The sequence below is a fragment of the Saccopteryx leptura genome, chromosome 1 (genome assembly GCF_036850995.1).
Source record: "Saccopteryx leptura isolate mSacLep1 chromosome 1, mSacLep1_pri_phased_curated, whole genome shotgun sequence".
Lineage (NCBI taxonomy): Eukaryota > Metazoa > Chordata > Mammalia > Chiroptera > Emballonuridae > Saccopteryx > Saccopteryx leptura.
In genome coordinates, this window is record NC_089503.1 from 7711912 (window position 1) to 7730181 (window position 18270).

Consider the following 18270-nt stretch of genomic DNA (forward strand, 5'->3'; position numbering starts at 1 on the left):
AAGGGACAGACTCAAGGCAATTGGGGTCAACCCTGTGGTTGTGCGAGTTAGTTAGCTATTCTGAATCCAGTCGCCAGGCGAAGTTAGGGATAACAGTCTCAGGTTTCAACTCACTGGGGAGGGAGCATGAAGAAGTTAATAGCTTCCCAGGTGAGGGGAAGAGGAGGAGAGCCTTAGCCAACCAGTTCCAAGAACTTAAGGTGCAGCCAGTTCTGTCCTCCTCCAATATCCCCCGACCCCACCCTACTAGCTATGCAAAGCAGAGCTTCTAGTCCCCATTTCAGATATGGGAATGAGACGCAGAGAGGATGGGTCACAACTTCGGAGCTAAGACCAGACTCGGGTTTGCCCCACTCCAAGCCAGGTTCTTCACCCTGTTTTGTTGATGCCGATGCAGAGGGCAGGGGTGGCCAGTCCTTAGCAAAGATAACCTCGACCGGGGTCGCAGCTACCCTTCTTTTCCTTCTGTCTCTCCTGACCGCCGACCCGGGAACTCCCGGCTCGGTCTCCCGCAGCCTCTGGGAGGGGAGAGGTGCTACCCGCTCGCGTCATCTGATGCTGTTTCCTGCAAGAGGGAGAAGAGCGGAAAAAAGTGAAACTCCACCCTCCACCTCTGCCTCCCGCCCCCGGGGCCAAAGTACAAAGGGAGGAGGAAGAAGGGAACGGGGGTTGGAGCCATCGGCCGAGGGAGCTGGGCCAGGAAGGGGCAGCTCGGCCCAGCTAGGGACACTCCAGCCACCCCTGCACGAAAAGATCCAACCGGAGTTAAGGCGCTGCCCATCGCTGGCCCCATCTTACACTTGGCGGGTGTTGGAGCCAGTTCCCCAGGACTGCTCTGGGACTGAGGGACACCCGGGCTTCCGAGCTGGCAATGGTGAGACGCCAGAGACACCGGGGTCCCACCCCTGGAGCCTGACCACATTGCCCTGGGTGGCCCTCCTCCAAAAGCTGGAGATGCGGCGGGCCAGGAGGCGACACCCCTGGCTCCTCAGAGAGGCGTGGGTCTGGGGCTGAGGGCCTCAGCAGCCAGCAGGGGTGGGGACCAGGGGCACCCAGGGAAGGTCCCCCACACGCCCCAGCGCTGGTTCCCAGCTATGGAGCCCTTGAAGAACCTCTTCCTCAAGAGCCCGCTGGGGTCATGGAACAGCGGGGGCAGTGGGGGCAGCGGCGGAGGCTGGCCAGAGGGGTCCTCGAAAGCAGCGGCTTATGCCAACCCCGTGTGGACAGCCTTGTTTGACTACGAGCCCAACGGACAGGACGAGCTGGCCCTGCGGAAGGGTGACCGTGTGGAGGTGCTATCCCGGGATGCAGCAATCTCCGGCGATGAGGGCTGGTGGGCGGGCCAGGTAGGCGGCCAGGTAGGCATCTTTCCGTCCAACTATGTGTCTCGGGGCGGCCCGCCCCCCTGCGAGGTGGCCAGCTTCCAGGAGCTGCGGCTGGAGGAGGTGATCGGCATTGGTGGTTTCGGCAAGGTCTACCGTGGAAGCTGGCGAGGTGAGCTGGTGGCTGTGAAGGCAGCTCGACAGGACCCCGATGAAGACATCAGTGTGACAGCTGAGAGTGTGCGCCAGGAGGCCCGGCTTTTTGCCATGCTGGCACATCCCAACATCATTGCCCTCAAGGCTGTGTGCCTTGAGGAGCCCAACCTGTGTCTTGTGATGGAGTACGCAGCTGGGGGGCCCCTCAGCCGGGCCCTGGCTGGGCGGCGCGTGCCCCCGCACGTGCTGGTCAACTGGGCGGTGCAGATTGCCCGCGGAATGCACTACCTGCACTGTGAGGCCCTGGTGCCTGTCATCCACAGAGACCTCAAGTCCAACAACAGTGAGTTTGGGGGAGCATGGTTGGAGGGTGGCATAACTCAAGCACACATATACTGCCAGTTCTCAGCTGAACCTACCTGGGGCTCCCTGGCCTCTGTGATACTACAGGCTGGAGCTCTTGCCCTCTAGGAGACTCCCAGGAGTTCCAGGCACCTAATAGAGTCCTTCATGGCCCAGCTGCAGAAGTCCTTGACCCCAGCTCACAGCTGCCAAGTTAAAAAATTGGGATCTCTCTGGTGGGCTGTAATTACCCTGCCTAACCATGGCCACCACCTCAAAGAAGCAGAGTACTGGCTGCTGGCACTCCTCAGCCCCCCAGCCCCTGAGCTGACACTTGTTCTGTTAGTGCTCTGCTCTCCCCTCCACTTGTGATGGACAGGTACTCCAGAACAGAGATCTCCAAGGGGAAAGCCCGGGGGTCATGGTGCTAAGGCTGAGGCCAGAGCTGGAGTTCCGGCCCTACCCCTGGCTGCATGAGCTTTAAGTGATTATTTAAACTAAGGGCCTCAATTTAAGACTGTAAGAAGGGAGTAACAGGGAGTGGTAAATGGCTTGGCAGGCCCTGGTGTCTGATGCCAGCACTCAGTGGGTCCTCAGCCGTGGGTGTGGACATTTGGGGATTGGATCACCAAGAGTGCCTCACCTGGAATCAGCACTTGGGGTGGGCGTGGTGGGACTAGGCCCGCCATCTCTAGCCATTTCAGGCCCCACACGATAGTGGCAGGCTCAGAGGGCTTCCTCCAGCAGGCTACTGTCTATACTAGGCCAAAAGCAGGCAGCGTTCAGGAAGGCACCTAGCGTGGTGTCCAGGCAGGGCCTGACAGGAGCAACGGCCAGGAGGCAGGGCCCAGCACAGCAGCGAGGACACAGGCTGAGCCTGCTTGGGCCCACGGTGCAGACTATGGAGCAAAGGGAAGTGCAGGTGGGGCCAATGGGGATACAGGAGAGGCATGGGCAGCCCTTAGAGGGGTGAGCATGGATATTTTGAGCCTCCTGGACTGGACTGACCATGGACAAGGGACCTGGGGGAGCAGAACACCAGGACCTGGTGATATCCAAGTCCCCTCTAGCCAGGCTAGAGGGGCCTGGGCACGCCTGCCAGCCACCCCACCCACTCCTATCTTTAGTAGGGAGCAGTTTCCACCTCTCAGCTTCATCTTGTGGATCCTAGCCATCTAGGGACCCCCACTCCCTACCCCAGTCTTAGGGGATTCCCCGAATGCTCCAGGGGGAGGGGACTCCATCTTCTGTTTTTCCTCCAGTTTTCTTTCCAGAGAAAATGGAACAATAGCCCAGGCCCCTGCTCCCCACCCTCCCCACCATTTCCTGCATTTCCTGCTGCCCCTGAGCCGGCTTCCTGCCCTTGCTCCAGCCTCTGCTCCCTCCCCAGCCCAGCTGCCTGCAGGGGAGGAAAGAGCCGGGTGGGGGGTTTGTGGGAGGAAGGAGCCAAGGATCGCACCCCCACTCCCCTCTAGTTCCCCTGCTTCCCTCCCTGAGTCTGAGTGGTGTTGAAGGGCAGGCAGGGTGTCTTCGGCCTCCCTAAGCCTGGCCTCCCACCTTGCAGACCCCAGTTCTGGGCCTGGGTGCTGTCTGCAGGATTGGGCGGGGGAGTCCCTGGACTGGGGGGGCACAGGCAGGAAACAATGGCATGATTTTCCTGGACAATGGGGGCCTTGTGAGGAAGCCTGGCAGGGAGTGGAGGGGGAATTCTCCAGGCCCACGAGTCACAGGACTGACTAGCCAGCCCGGCCTGGGCCTGACCTCCCCCAGTTCTCCCCCAAAGGACTCCCCCCAGTTTGAGACCTGGGCCAGGCCCCCAGAAAGGAGAAGTAGGGACCATGGGAGGGAAGCGGAAGAGGTGTAAGCTGCCTAGGCCACTCCCAAGTCCCACAGAGGACAGCCTGGGATGGGGCTGGGGGCCAAAGAGCCTTAAGGGGCCCTGAGAGGGGGATCTCCAGCCTTCTACTTCCAGGTGGCTCCTGACTACCGTATTCCCAGGGTCTCCATCTGACACCAGAAGAGCAACTTGGGTTGAGACAAATTCAAGGCACTTGAAAGGAGATGCAGAGGAAAGGAGGAGGCTTTGAAGATGTAAGGTCAAGCGGGGGGTGGCGGGTGGCAGAAAGGCCATGAGTACAAAGAAGTCCTGAGACTTTGGTGAGTTACCTGGGTCTCAGATTAGCTGGCTAAAAAGGAGAGGCTGGCCTTCCAGTCTGAGATACTGGTACAGAAAGTGTGTCACTAGTCAGTGGGGTACCACGTGTGGCTAGAGACACAGCCAGGAAGCAGCAAGTGTTGGTCCTGCCACCTGAGGAGGCAGGAGTCTCTCCCCAGCCCTGGCACACAGACCCCTTTGCTTGGTCCCACTCCAGCCACATGCTACCAGCCTATTGTGGTTCTCAGGAATGAGCTCGTATAGGGCTTACAAAATGGTCCAGTTCCGAGCCTCCAGCAGCCAGGCTGGAGGCTGTAGTGAAGCTGGGAGTAAATTGTGATCAAGGATGGAGAAGAGAGGGTCTACAGAGAGGTGTTAGTAAACGACAGAAACTTTAGGACAACTGGCATTTAGCATGCTCATGCTGGATGTCAGACCCCGTGCTTTAAAAAGTGGGATCTTGAGGTGGTGGTGCAGTGGATAGAGCGTCGGACTGGGATATGTAAGACCCAGGTTCGAGACCCTGAGGTCACCAGTTTGAGCGCGGGCTCATCTGGTTTGAGCAAAGCTCACCAGCTTGGACCCAAGGTCACTGGCTCGAGCAAGGGGTTACTCAGTCTGCTGAAGGCCCACGGTCAAGACACATATGAGAAAGCAATCAATGAACAACTAAGGTGTCGCAACAAAAAACTGATGATTGATGCTTCTCATCTCTCTCCGTTTGTGTCTGTCCCTATCTATCCCTCTCTCTGTCTCTGTAAAAAAAAAAAGAAAGAAAAAAGTGGGATCTTGTATAATACTCATGACAATCCTCCGAGGTGGCTTTTGTTATCATCCCCAGCTTTATTAACTGTTCAGGACTCAGGACTCAGCCCCAGTCTGGCTCAGAGGAGAGGGTGGATTTCAGGACCATTATCTCAATTAGGAGGAATAGCAGGAAGATTTGCTGGATATGGTGGGATGATGAAGGCAGTTATTGAGGCCATCAAGTGGGACAGCTGGTGGGCAGCTGAACTGACTTCTGGTCTAGAGCTCTGAATATGGGAGATGTCAGTGGGTGGCTGGTACCTCAGAGAGGCCAAGACAGTCCGGGGGCAGTGGGCAGAGGTTGAGGAGAGGCCAGGCTTTGAAGAACACCTGCATTGAAAGGGCTGAGAGTAGGGGAGGCCCTGAAGGAAACAGCACAAGCAGCCAGAGGCCCCAGGAGCCAAGGACATCAGGGAACTGTTGGGTAGCAGTACCGATACCCCCACAAAGCCTAAAGAGCTTGACCAGAAGCAGGATCAGGAGTTGTGACTTTAGGCCTAGAAAAGTGAATACCCTGGTTCTGCCACCTCTTCTGAGAAGTCTTCTCTGACTCACTGGGCTGTGGGGCCCGCCCCTTACCGAGGGGCATGCTGGAACTCCACCCCAAGTACCCTGTGTTGTCCCTGTTACAGTGTTGTCACCTGAGCAGGAGAGCTGAGAGATATGCCCTGAAATGACACATACTCAGAAGCGTAGTTGGCTTGTATGTCACTTCTCTATCGTGCACTTCTCTATAACCAGAAAAGTAGAGAGGCCCTTGATGATTCTATGGCTTTGTCCTTTTTCTATTCCTCTAAAACTTCTCTAATTTGAGCCATGCTTTTCCTGATGAGAGGTTTGTAAGTTACTCCTTCTCTCTGTACAGAGTATGGTAGCCCCACTTGGGTCAAAGCCATGAGCCCCTGCCAAGGCTAACCATCCACTCCTACATTTATCCAAAGCTCCTCCTTTCTGGCCAAGAACCATCATTTTCTCAGACCCCTCCCTTTCTCTCCACATCCAACTGCATGAGTAGTTATCTTTTAGAGTCTCTCTCCCTTGGGAGTGGCTGTACTAGCCGGAGATATGGGCACCAGGGGCCTGTGGTGCCTGCTGGGCTTCCTTTCTCTCCAAAGGGCTCCCTCCTGCTCCTCACCCCAAGGGAGGTTCTGATTCACATTCCTGCTTTAGCGAAATGACAAGACATGGGGTACTCTTGAAATTAAAGCCAGAAAGGCTGAGAGGCTGCTATATTGCTGGCTTCCATACAATGCAGTATTAGGGAAAAGGTTCAGGACTGGTTTTGGAACCACACAGAGTAGGTTGGAATCTTTGTTTAATTTACTTATGACCTTAGCCAAGTCATTTTCTTGCTTAGTTTCTTCATCTGTAAAATGGGGATAAAAATATCTACTTCACAAATTTTTTGTGTGACTGCTAGAGCTGAGTCTAAATGCCTGGCTTATAGTAGCCCCTCCATAAACATTTCCCAGAATTGTTATTTTTGTCTGACTCTACCCCAATCCTAGCGGTGAGCTCTCCAGAGAAAGATCACCTCTGTTGCCCCAGTACCTAGCCAGACGTCTGTCAGATGACAGCTTGCTCCCGGCTCCTCCCTTGTCCCCAGCATCTGAGCCTGGGGCAACCACAGCCCGCCCCTCCTCTTCCCTAGTTCTGCTGCTGCAGCCCATTGAGGGTGATGACATGGAGCACAAGACCCTGAAGATCACCGACTTCGGCCTGGCCCGCGAGTGGCACAAAACCACACAAATGAGTGCTGCGGGCACCTATGCCTGGATGGCTCCCGAGGTTATCAAGGCCTCCACCTTCTCTAAGGGCAGCGATGTCTGGAGGTGCGGACCGGGTAGAGGCTGGCCAGGGCCTGTTTGGGCTGCCGGGGGACTGAGGTGGCTGCCAAAATCTACGGCTGGGCAGACAGGCGGAGCCCAGGGTGAAGGAGCCCAAACCATCTACACTGCTCACAAAAATTAGGGGATATTTTATAGCTTCGTATTAATTTTGGAAATATCCCCTAATTTTTGTGAGCATTATAGTTCCTGGTTGCTTTGGGGTGAAATAGTAATGAGAAGAGGGAACACAGACCCTTTGTCTCCCCCACAGCTTTGGGGTGCTGCTGTGGGAATTGCTGACCGGCGAGGTGCCCTACCGTGGCATCGACTGCCTTGCTGTGGCCTACGGAGTGGCTGTTAACAAGCTCACACTGCCCATCCCATCCACTTGTCCTGAGCCCTTTGCACAGCTCATGGCCGGTAAGGAACTGGCGCGGGAGGGTGAGGGGCAGAGTTGCTTGGCCCAAGAACACATCCACAGAACTCTTCTTATTCTGTCCCTACTCCACACTGTGTCCTCAGACTGCTGGGCACAGGACCCCCACCGCAGGCCCGACTTTGCCTCCATCCTGAAGCAGTTGGAGGCGCTAGAGGCGCAGGTCCTGCGGGAAATGCCGCGGGACTCCTTCCATTCCATGCAGGAAGGCTGGAAGAGAGAAATCCAAGGCCTTTTCGACGAGCTGCGAGCCAAGGAAAAGGTGGGAGTCAGGGACCCTGGGTTGGAAGAAGACGACGCCTGGAAGGGCTGTCTCCCCGGTCCCCATTGGGCAGAGGGTAGGGGCGGGCTCCAGGGTCCGTACGGACTGACCCCACCGCCTTGCCTTCACTGTCCGGGGCACAGGAGCTACTGAGCCGCGAGGAGGAGCTGACCCGGGCAGCGCGCGAGCAGCGGTCACAGGCGGAGCAGCTACGGCGGCGAGAGCACCTACTGGCGCAGTGGGAGCTGGAGGTGTTCGAGCGCGAGCTGACGTTGCTGTTGCAGCAGGTGGACCGCGAACGGCCTCACGTGCGCCGCCGCCGCGGCACCTTCAAGCGCAGCAAGCTCCGCGCGCGCGACGGCGGCGAGCGCATCAGCATGCCACTGGGTAAGAGGCCGGCCCCAGCACGCCTCCCGCCATTGGCTGCGTGGACCGAGTGGTTTTAGGCGTTCGTGCTGGACTGGTTTAGGGTGTTGGTGGGTGGGTCCCTGAGCTAAAGGCTGGTAGGGGTTGGGATATGGCGTGTTTGTGGGCGGGTTTTGGGGGAAATATTTGCATGTCGGCCTGGGAGTGGGGAGGGGCGGGGATCAGGGAAGTTCTGGGAAGGCCGAGGGGCGGGGCCTGCGGGCTCCGGGGAATCTCCGACTGCACGGCGCTTGCCGGATGGTGGCATCCAGGCCGTCTGCTTTCCTTACCGAGAGCCTGGGGCGCAGAAGGGCAGTAAGGCTGGCCCTAGTCACACGGCCACCATGCCAGGCCTGGGCCCTGCACTGCCTACGAGTCAGTCGAGGGTCCTTGTGGACTGAGATCTTGGTTCATCTTCACCACAAACCGGCACCCTGCTTCCTTCCCAAACTCAGACTTCAAACATCGCATCACTGTGCAGGCCTCGCCCGGCCTGGACCGGAGGAGAAACGTCTTTGAGGTCGGAGCTGGGGACTCGCCCACCTTTCCCCGTTTTCGGGCCATCCAGTGTAAGCAACCCCCTCTCTCATGTCCTTGCCCTGCCCCTTATCCTTCTGTCAAACCTTTTCCTTGGCGCTGGATCCCAGTCAGTCCCCCTGCCCTGTCTGTCATTCTATACTGGTACCTCTGAGTTCCCCAAGCAGCATTTACATTACTACTTTTTTAAAAGTCAAACAGTTGTTTGACACTAATATACTGCTCACAAAAATTAGGGGATATTTCAAAATTAATATGAAGTGATTAAAAAAAAAGCATTTGATTTTTTTTTTTTATTAAACAAGAACATCAGAAAAGCAAAGGAGCCTGACCAGGTGGTTGCGCAGTGGTTAGAGCGTTGGACTGGGATGCAGAGGACCCAGGTTCAAGACCCCGAGGTAGCCGGCTTGAGCGTGGGCTCATCTGGCTTGAGCAAAAAGCTCACCAACTTGGACCCAAGGTTGCTGGCTCAAGCAAGGGGTTACTCAGTCTGCTGAAGGCCCACGGTCAAGGCACATATGAGAAAGCAATCAATGAACAACTAAGGTGTTGTAACGAAAAACTGATGATTGATGCTTCTCATCTCTCCGTTCCTGTCTGTCTGTCCCTATCTATCTCTCTCTCTATCTGTCCCTGTAAGAAAAAAAAGAAAAAGAGCCTGACCAGGCGGTGGTGCAGTGGATAGAGCGTCGGACTGGGATGCGGAAGGACCCAGGTGTTCGAGACCCTGGGGTTGCCAGCTTGAGTGCGGGCTCATCTGGCTTGAGCAAAGAGCTCACTAGCATGGACCCAAGGTTGCTGGCTCGAGTGGGGGGTTACTCAGTCTACTGAAGGCCCGTGGTCATGGCACATATGAGAAAGCAATCAATGAACAACTACAGTGTCTCAACGAAAAACTGATGATTGATGCTTCTCATCTCTCTCCGTTCCTGTCTGTCTGTCCCTATCTATCCCTCTATCTGACTCTCTCTCTCCCTGTAAAAAAATTTTAAAAAATAATAATAATAAAAAAGAAAAGAAAAGAAAAAAGAAAAAGAGCCTGACCGGGTGGTGGCGCAGTGGATGGAGCGTCGGACTGGGATTCAGAGGACCCAGGTTCGAGACCCCAAGGTCTCCAGCTTGAGCGCGGGCTCATCTGGTTTGAGCAAGGCTCATCAGCTTGGACCCAAGGTCACAGACTTTAGCAAGGGGTTACTTGGTCTGCTGAAGGTTCCCCAATCAGTGAACAACTAAGGTGTCACAATGAAAAACTGATGATTGATGCTTCTCATCTCTCTCCGTTCCTGTCTGTCTGTCCCTATCTATCCCTCTCTCTGACTCTCTCTCTGTCTCTGGGGAAAAGAAAGAAAGAAAGAAAGAAAAGCAAAGGACAAGGCCCTGGCCGGTTGGCTCAGTGCTAGAGCGTTGGCCTGGCGTGCAGGAATCCCGGGTTCGATTCCCGTCCAGGGCACACAGGAGAAGCGCCCATCTGCTTCTCCACCCCTCCCCCTCTCCTTCCTCTCTGTCTCTCTCTTCCCCTCCCGCAGCCAAGGCTCCATTGGAGCAAAGTTGGCCCGGTGCTGAGGATGGCTCTGTGGCCTCTGCCTCAGGTGCTAGAATGGCTCTGGTTGGGACAGAGCAACGCCCCAGATGGGCAGAGCATCGCCCCCTGGTGGGCATGCCGGGTGGATCCCAGTCAGGCGCATGCGGAAGTCTGACTGCCTCCCCGTTTCCAACTTCAGAAAAATACAAAAAAAAAAGGACAAGTCAAAGAAAGTTGTTTGATTATGCAAATAAGATATAAAACCAAGTTTTATTTCATTGGTGACAATGCACTATACAAAAGGCTGAAAATACTGGAGTATCTGCATGTGCCCTGATCCCCTAATTTTTGTGAGCAGTGTATTTTCTAAGTGTATGACTCCTCATTTTTCTAAATGTTTTGCTAATATTAGCTTAATTCTTCAGGATAACCTTCTGGGTAGCTGTCCTTATTAAGTGTTATAAATGAGAAAAGCTAATAAAGGTAACTTGCCTAACATTCCACAGCTAATAAGAGTCAGAGTTCAGCCTGACCAGGCGGTGGCGCAGTGGATAGAGTGTCTGACTGGGATGTGGAAGGACCCAGGTTCGAGACCCCGGGGTTGCCAGCTTGAGCGTGGGCTCATCTGGCTTGAGTAAAAAGCTCACTAGCATGGACCCAAGGTCACTGGCTCGAGCCGGGGGTTACTCAGTCTGCTGAAGTCCTGCGGTCATGGCACATATGAGAAAGCAATCAATGAACAACTACGATGTTGCAACGAAAAACTGATGATTAATGCTTCTCATCTCTCCGTTCCTGTTTGTCTGTCTATATCTATCCCTCTATCTGACTCTCTCTCTGTCCCTGTAAAAAAAATTAAAAAAAAAAAGAGTCAGAGTTCAAATCTAGTCAGTTTAAGTTTCTGCAGTGTCTGTACTACCAAGCAGCAAATGCCAGGTGAAGGTCTAGATAAGATGCCCCACCCTACTGCCTGCCCCAGGACCCAAACTTCCCTACCCACCCCTAGTTCTGCTCTGTTCTCTGTGGCCCGAAGTCTACCCTAGGGATGGATTGGGGCCCAGCCTGCTCCCATCTCTAAGAGATTACCCGTGGAGGCTGACTCCTATGATGGGAGAGAACAAGGATCGGGGCTCTTGACCTCAGCTCATACTCCATTGGTTTTCCTCCCACAGTGGAGCCTGCAGAACCAGGCCAAGCATGGGGCCGTCAGTCTCCCCGACGTCAGGAGGACTCAAGCAATGGAGAGCGTCGAGCATGCTGGGCCTGGGGTCCCAGTTCTCCCAAGCCTGGGGAAGCCCAGAATGGGAGGTGAGTGCCTGAGTACCCCCAACTTCAGTATCATCCGCCTCCCAACAGTCTTGAGATTCACAAAGCACAACTCCCCTCCCCTCCTGTAACCAGGAGAAGATCCCGCATGGACGAAGCCACCTGGTACCTGGATTCCGATGATTCATCCCCCTTAGGATCTCCTTCCACACCCCCAACACTTAATGGTGAGTGGCCTTGTTGCCCGTCAGCAGACTCTTGCTGCACTCTTTCTCTTTCTGGGGGTACTATGGGGAGACTGCCAGCAGCCACAGCAAAGCTAGCCCTAGAACCCAGTTCTGACTTTTAGGCATACTACTATGCTGGGTACAGCCCAAGCTTCAAGGATCCTGGAGACTGATCTCCCTGTTCAGGCCTGGCTTGCATGAGGGTGCTTTCCTGGCCCCGTGGCAGTCACTGTGCCCTCCGCAGGCTCTAGGGAGGGAAGGAAGATGAAATGGTACCCTCCAATTTGGAACCCAAGGGAATCTGGGCCCAGAGAGGTGGAGAGAGACAAATGGCTGCCACACTGTGCTTCTCAGAGTCCCTTCGGGGGAGCTTGTAGTGGAGAGGGGGACCATAAAGCTGAGCAGGCAGAGATCCAGAGCCCAGCTGCATCTGGGGAAGTTCTGGGCTTTTCTTTTCTCCACAATGATAACAGCACTTAGCATGTGCCAGGCATTCCATCTAAACAACAACCACATAAGAGAGGTGCCGTTATTATCCCCATTTTATAGATGAGGAAACTGAGGCTCCAAGAGGTGAGGTAACCTACCTAAAGACCCCGGCTAACGAAGTGAATCCAGAGAGACTGGCTCCCGTGCTCCGGGTTAGCCCCCTTGGAAGCTTTTATGTGAAGGAAAGGTCTCTCACATACAAACTGCTTGGGAAGCTAGGGCGCAGGCAGGGAGCAGGACTCCCTGAGAGGGGAGGGCTCAGCCCAACACTGCCCAGCATTGGTAGGGCCTAGAAAGTTGCAGCCTTCCTTGCCTGTGGGTCGCTTCAGAGACCTCACCTGCCCCTGCTTCTCAGAGCGGAGCACAGGACCTGGCTTAGAGCTGTCAGGCCAGTGACCTCTCCAGCAGACACTTTAGACTCCCTTCTCTCACCCCACCCAGCACATAAGCTCCCAGCACCCAAGCCATTTTTCATAGTGATCACAATAGCTAACACTTACCGGGTCCCTTCGATGTGCCCTTCGATGTGCCCGGCAGTGCTGTCGGGCGGGCATTATGATCAGCTCCACTTTCTGGAGGATGAAACAGAGGTACGGAGCGGTGAGGTGGTTTGACTTAGGACACAGCAGAACAGCGATCTGAACCGGGTCTGACTCCTGGACCCCCGTCCGCTGCACCATTTTCTGCCCAGCCAGTGCATTGCTCCAGGCCAACGGTGAAGCAGGGACTGAACCAAGACTTGGAAGGCCAAGAGGCCTGCTTGGATTCCCCTGGTTTAGGATGTACCAGGCAGAAGAGTTGATGGAGACCCTGAGGTCCTGTGAAGCCGTCCCCGGCCATGTTCTACAGATCCCTTTGGCCTTGCGCTCCCTGAGCAACCAGGGCACGGACACAAGTGCTAGACCCCCATCCTTCTCCAGCTTCCCGCCTTACCTGAAAGGACATCCCTGGCCCAGCCCAGCTACTGGCTGAGCACTGGATTCCCCTATCACAAGCCTACACTCTATGAGAGTCCGTGACCTTAACTTCCCAGTCCCCAGAATCAGAGACTGTCCCAGACATAAGCCCCAACATTGGGGAGTCCCATCTCCCACCCCTATCTCTTCCTGGATACTCGGGCCCTTGGGGAGCTGTTTACAATGACTTGCATATTGGTGGATGCAGTCAGGCTACACTGACAGAAATTGCCCTCTGATGCTCGTTGTCCTAGAGCTGATAACTACCACATGGCTTTATCCTCTCTGTGAGGTCGTTCTGAAGTGATTTCACCTTCATTTCTGGGTCAAGAATGGTTGTGCTGCTTTCTTCTAAACAGCAGGGCTGCCAGCTCTTACTACCAGGAAGTGTAGAGGCAACTAAGCCCTTGCTAAGTTACCTTGGCAAGTCCCTTACCTCTCAGAACCTCAGTGTTTCAGGCCAGTGACTTCAAGAACTTCTTTATACTCAAATTCAGTTTGTAACACTACCTGGAGTTAGTTACCTGGACCCTAGAGGTGAAGGGTTCAAGCCCCCAAATCTGCTCCCACTTAGTATGCCAGTGGCAAGTCCAGGTTGTCACCCGGGCTTCTGACCAACAGGCTAGAAATCACCACGATCTCAGGTTTGATAACTTGCTAGAGCATCTCACAGAACTCAGGAAGTTTACTTACTAGATTACCAGTTTATTATAAAGGATACAGATAGAGAACAACCAGATCAAAGAGATGTGTGGGGCAAGGGGTGTGGGCAGGGGCACGGGCACCAACCCCCTCCGAGGCACCTTTCCCAGCACCTCCATGTGTTCACTAACCAGGAAGCGCTCCAAACTCCTGAAGCTGGAGGGTTTTTTTTGTTTTTTTGTTGTTTTTTTACAGAGAGAGGGATAGACAGGGACAGACAGACAGGAACAGAGATGAGAAGCATCAACCATTAGTTTTTCGTTGAGCATTGCGACACCTTAGTTGTTCATTGATTGCTTTCTCATATGTGCCTTGACCATGGGCCTTCAGCAGACCGAGTAACCCCTTGCTCGAGCCAGTGACCTTGGGTCCAAGCTGGTGAGCTTTTGCTCAAACCAGATGAGCCCGCACTCAAGCTGACGACCTCGGGGTCTCAAACCTGGGTCCTCGGCATCCCAGTCCGACGCTCTATCCACTGCGCCACCGCCTGGTCAGGCAGAATATGGGGGTTTCATTAAGTGGACATTATGGATTGATGGAATCATTGGTGGTTGAAATCAATCTCCAGCCCCTCCCCTCCCTGGTAGGAGGAAGCTGAAAGTTCCAGCCCTCTAATGACATGGTTGGTTCCTCTGGCAACCAGACCCCTATTCCTAGGGATTTTGCAAAAGTCACTCCATTCATATAAACTCAGGTGTGGTTAAAAGGGACTTGTTATGAATTAAAAAGGTGCTCCTTGTACCTTTACATTCTATCACTTACAAAATTCCCAGGGTTTTAGAAGCTCCGTGCTGGAAATGAGAGGAGGACACAAATACATAAATCACAATGTCAGCTTCTCAGAGTAAGTGACATCTGAGCTGGGTCTAGATGGGTGGGCAGTGTGCTGGGAAGAAGGAGTGGTGTGTGTGGGCATGGGGCTCACCAGACATGGGCAAGAGGAAGCCTGGCTGGAAGTCAGAGGGGAATTGAAAGCCAGGGAGTGGCAGGAAGGGGCTAGGCCTGCACCTCCCAGGTCTGTGAAGCCCAGTGAAGCCCCAGCATGTATGTTAGCAGAAGTTTGTTGAGTGAATGAGTGAGCAAAGCTGGAAAAATAAGCAGGCGCCAGTTGAGGAAGGGCCTGGAAATGGGGAGCTCCTATGCAGAGACTGTCTTTAGAGGCAAAGAGCCCTGACCTATGGTGACACAGTAGATAAAGCGTCTACCCGGAACGCTGAGGTTCGAATCCCTGGGCTTGCCCGGTTAAGGCACATACAGGACGCAACTACTTTTTAGTAGATGCTTCTTCCCACTTCTCCCCCCTTTCTCGCTCTTCCTCTCTTTTTCTCTCCCTTCTCTCCAAAAATCAATAAATAAAATCTATTGGAAAAACAAAAAAAAGAGGCATAGAGACTGGGTAAGGGTGTGGCTGAGAAAGGGACCCTCTCCCCACTCAGCCGTGTCCTGGTTCATAGTAGAAGCTCCTTTTCCCCCAGCCTTGCATTTCTTCCTCTCAGCACCCAGCCCAGTGCTCCACTCCAGGCAGGCCCACTCCATTCCTGGCCCAAAGAGAAAGGGGGAAGCAGAAGGAAGGGTCAAGGCTGGGGAGGGCTTTGAAAGCAGTTAAGGAGCTTGGACTTACTTCTAGTGGCAGTGAAGAGCCATGACCAGGTCTAGAGCCAAGGAAGACCTGACAAAATTAGGGTTTGTGGGAGGCCATCATAGACCTTCTACCTCCCAATGGCAGGTCCCCTAGGCCTGCAGGTAGGACACAGAGGTCCTGAAATCCAGAGCAGAGTCTGGTTGGAAAGTAGTGGAGAGCAAAGGCTCTGTTGCCCCTGCCTGGACTGAGGCCAGCTCCACTGCACACTGGCTGTGCACCCTTAGACAAGCCCTCAACCTATCTGAGCCTGGGACTCCTGGGGCATAAGGATCAGATAACATAATACCCTTACATCATTCAGCTGGGGCCTGGCACAAGCAATTGACCTCTCTGAACCCGTTTCCTCATTTCTGGAATAGGGACAGTGATGCATGTCTCTGGGGCTGTTGTGTACGTTGGAGTTTGCCTGTGCACTCCAGATAAGCTACCACTGGAGGGGGGACAGGCAGACAGAAGGACCAGGTTCTGCCCAGCCAGGAGAGATGGGCACAGGGCACAGGTCCTAGTCCTGTCCCTGTCCCTGCAGATGCCCCTGGCAGGCCATTGAGACCACTGAGACCCATGGTGATGTGGCCTCAGCTTCCAACTGGTTGTCCCCCTTTGCTCCCCTACATCCCCGGTCTCTGGGCTCCAGGACACCTGGCTGCCTCCCAGGCTTTGCCCTGCGGGTCCCTCGTACCTCGGCCGGCACCGCCCTCTCCCCACCCTCCATTACTGAAAGGCTGGGCTGTGTGCATGATGGGGGCGGCGGGTGGGCGGGGCAGGGAGGATGCGGGGAGCAGACCTCAATCCTTGTACCACCGTCACTGGGGGGCCCCAGGGCTCCCCTCTTGAAGATGACTTAACCTATGCCCGCCCTCGCCACCAGGTAACCCCCCGCGGCCGAGCCCGGAGCCAGAGGAGCCAAGGCGGCAGCCCCCTGTGGAACGTGGCAGCGGCTCCGGGACACCCAAGCTGATCCAGCGCGCGCTGCTGCGCGGCACCGCCCTGCTCGCCTCCCTGGGCCTCGGCCGCGACCTGCAGCCGCCCGGGGGCCCGGGCCGCGAGCGCGGGGAGCCCCTGCCAGTGTCCCCCACGCCACTGGCCACGCCGTCTCCCGCCCAGTCCCCCTCTCCGCTCCCCGCCCGGCTCTGCCGCTTCTCCCCCAAGACACCCGACGCTCCCACCTCCGGGTTGAGCCCTAACGCCTCCTGCCCATGCGCCCCAGCGCCCCTGCTGCTGGAGCTGGGCATCTCCGCGGGCCAGCCGTCAGCCAAGAGCCCCCGGCGCGAGGAGGAGAGGCGCGGTGAGTGGCCCTGTGCACACCTGCTGCGAGGTGATGGAGAAGGCAGGAAGGCTGGTAGCGGGGGCAGGGCAGCCAGGCTCGGCCCACAGGCCCGTCCTCCTCTGTTGACCCTCACACTCCGCGCTGGGCACGCATGAAAGGAACTGAATTTCAAGCTCAGCCACCCAGTGGTCAGGGGTGTAGTGGGGCCCAGCCAGGCTGTCTGAGATAGCCGGCGTACTACAGTGATTGCAGTGGTGGTGACTACGGCCGCCTCCTGCTGGTGCTTACTGTGCCAGGTTCTGTCTGGTGCTTTACAGAGACTGTCTCACTTATCATGAGAACCCTGTGAACTAGCTACTCTTGTTAGACCCTTTTTTTTTTTTTTTAGGATTTTATTTATTCATTTTAGAGAGGAGAGAGAGAGAAGGGGGAACGAGCAGGAAGCATCAACTCCCACATGTGCCTTGACCAGGCAAGCCCAGAGTTTTGAACTGGCGACCGAGCATTCCAGGTCGATGCTTTATCCACTGTGTCACCACAGGTCAGGCTAGACCCATTTTTTAAAGGAGGAAATTTAAGGCAGAACAAGGATTCGCGGCTCCCACAGGTGAGTGGCAGGGCTAGGATCCCAGCCCGGCCTGTCTGTTCCAGAGGCCACTACATTGTAAACAGATACACTGTAGAGCAAAAGGGGCCGTGGAAGTGATGAGTCAGGTTGCTCACTGTGCAGATGGGGCACTGAGGCCCAGAGCAGGCAGTGCCTCCTGGGGACAGCCTGGAGGAGGTAACTGCCTAACCCTGTGCCCCTTCCCACCCTCCATAGGAAGCACTGTTTCACCCCCACCAGGGATTTCCCGCTCTGCTCCGGGCACCCCAGGCACCCCGCGCTCACCGCCCCTGGGCCTCATCAGCCGACCTCGGCCCTCGCCCCTTCGCAGCCGCATCGACCCATGGAGTTTCGTGTCCGCCGGGCCACGGCCTTCGCCCTTGCCCTCACCACAGCCTGCGCCCCGCCGGGCGCCCTGGACCTTGTTTCCAGACTCGGACCCCTTCTGGGACTCTCCACCTGCCAACCCCTTCCGTGGGGGCCCTCAGGACTGCAGGGCGCAGACCAAAGACATGAGTGCCCAGGCCCCGTGGATGCCAGAGGCGGGGCCGTGAGAGGGCCGCTGCTTCCCCAGCTCCGGCTGCCCCAGAGCAGCCACAGCATACACTGGAACAGGCTGCCTCACTTTCCCCCAGGGCCCCAGCCGTCTCTGGGGGTCAGGAACACTACACTGCACAGGAAGCCTTCACACTGGATGGGGGTCCTGCACCCCGCACACACCTGCAACCTGTGGGCCCCCGACTGACCTGCCCCGCTGGGGCCTAACACTGTATCCAGCTGGTTGGGAGGACCATAGCCTGTCTCAGGGAATTGCCGCCGGGGGTAGTGCAGGGAGGCGGGGAGGTGCAAGGGAGAGGGGCTAGCCTCAGCTGTCACCAGCACTTTTGACCAAGTCCTGCTACTGTGGCCCCTGCCCCGGGGCTTAGTGCCTGGACCCCCCTGCCCTGGGGGTCATCAGGGGCCAGGATTCTCTGGGTGCCTTCCTGCTGCCCCGGCCAGGGTTGGGGCCTCGGCCTCAGGATCCAATGAAGCCAAATAAACTCCCCAAGCTGTCTTCCTAAGCACAGCCTGTCACCTTTCTTGGAAGTAACCAGGGATCCAACCCATAACATGACTTCATGCCACCAGCATAATGGGTAGTCGGCCTTGGCCTAGGCTGGTGCCTCAAACCACACCCCTCTCCTGGGATTAAGTACCCCAGCTTCAGTTAGGCATTCAAGGCCTTTGCCAACCTCCCTGGCACAAACCACACGAACTGGCCTCACCCACCTCCCCACCCTTGCCAGGCCTTTCCCACCATTGCAAGTGACTCTTCACCCTGATTTGTCCTCCTGGAAGGTC

General features: G+C 55.8%; 1 protein-coding gene across 1 annotated transcript; it reads left to right on the forward strand.

The window, feature by feature from the left end:
• Nucleotides 1-311: 311 nt before the first annotated feature.
• On the forward strand, nt 312-17990 carry MAP3K11 (mitogen-activated protein kinase kinase kinase 11). Its single transcript, XM_066349235.1, has 10 exons — nt 312-1821; nt 6434-6614; nt 6883-7031; nt 7134-7309; nt 7453-7696; nt 8170-8283; nt 10946-11081; nt 11175-11266; nt 15924-16340; nt 17146-17990. The coding sequence occupies exons 1-10, from the start codon at nt 1095-1097 to the stop codon at nt 17481-17483; spliced, it is 2574 nt and encodes an 857-aa protein (XP_066205332.1). The 5' UTR covers nt 312-1094; the 3' UTR covers nt 17484-17990.
• The last annotated feature ends 280 nt before the right edge of the window (nt 17991-18270 follow it).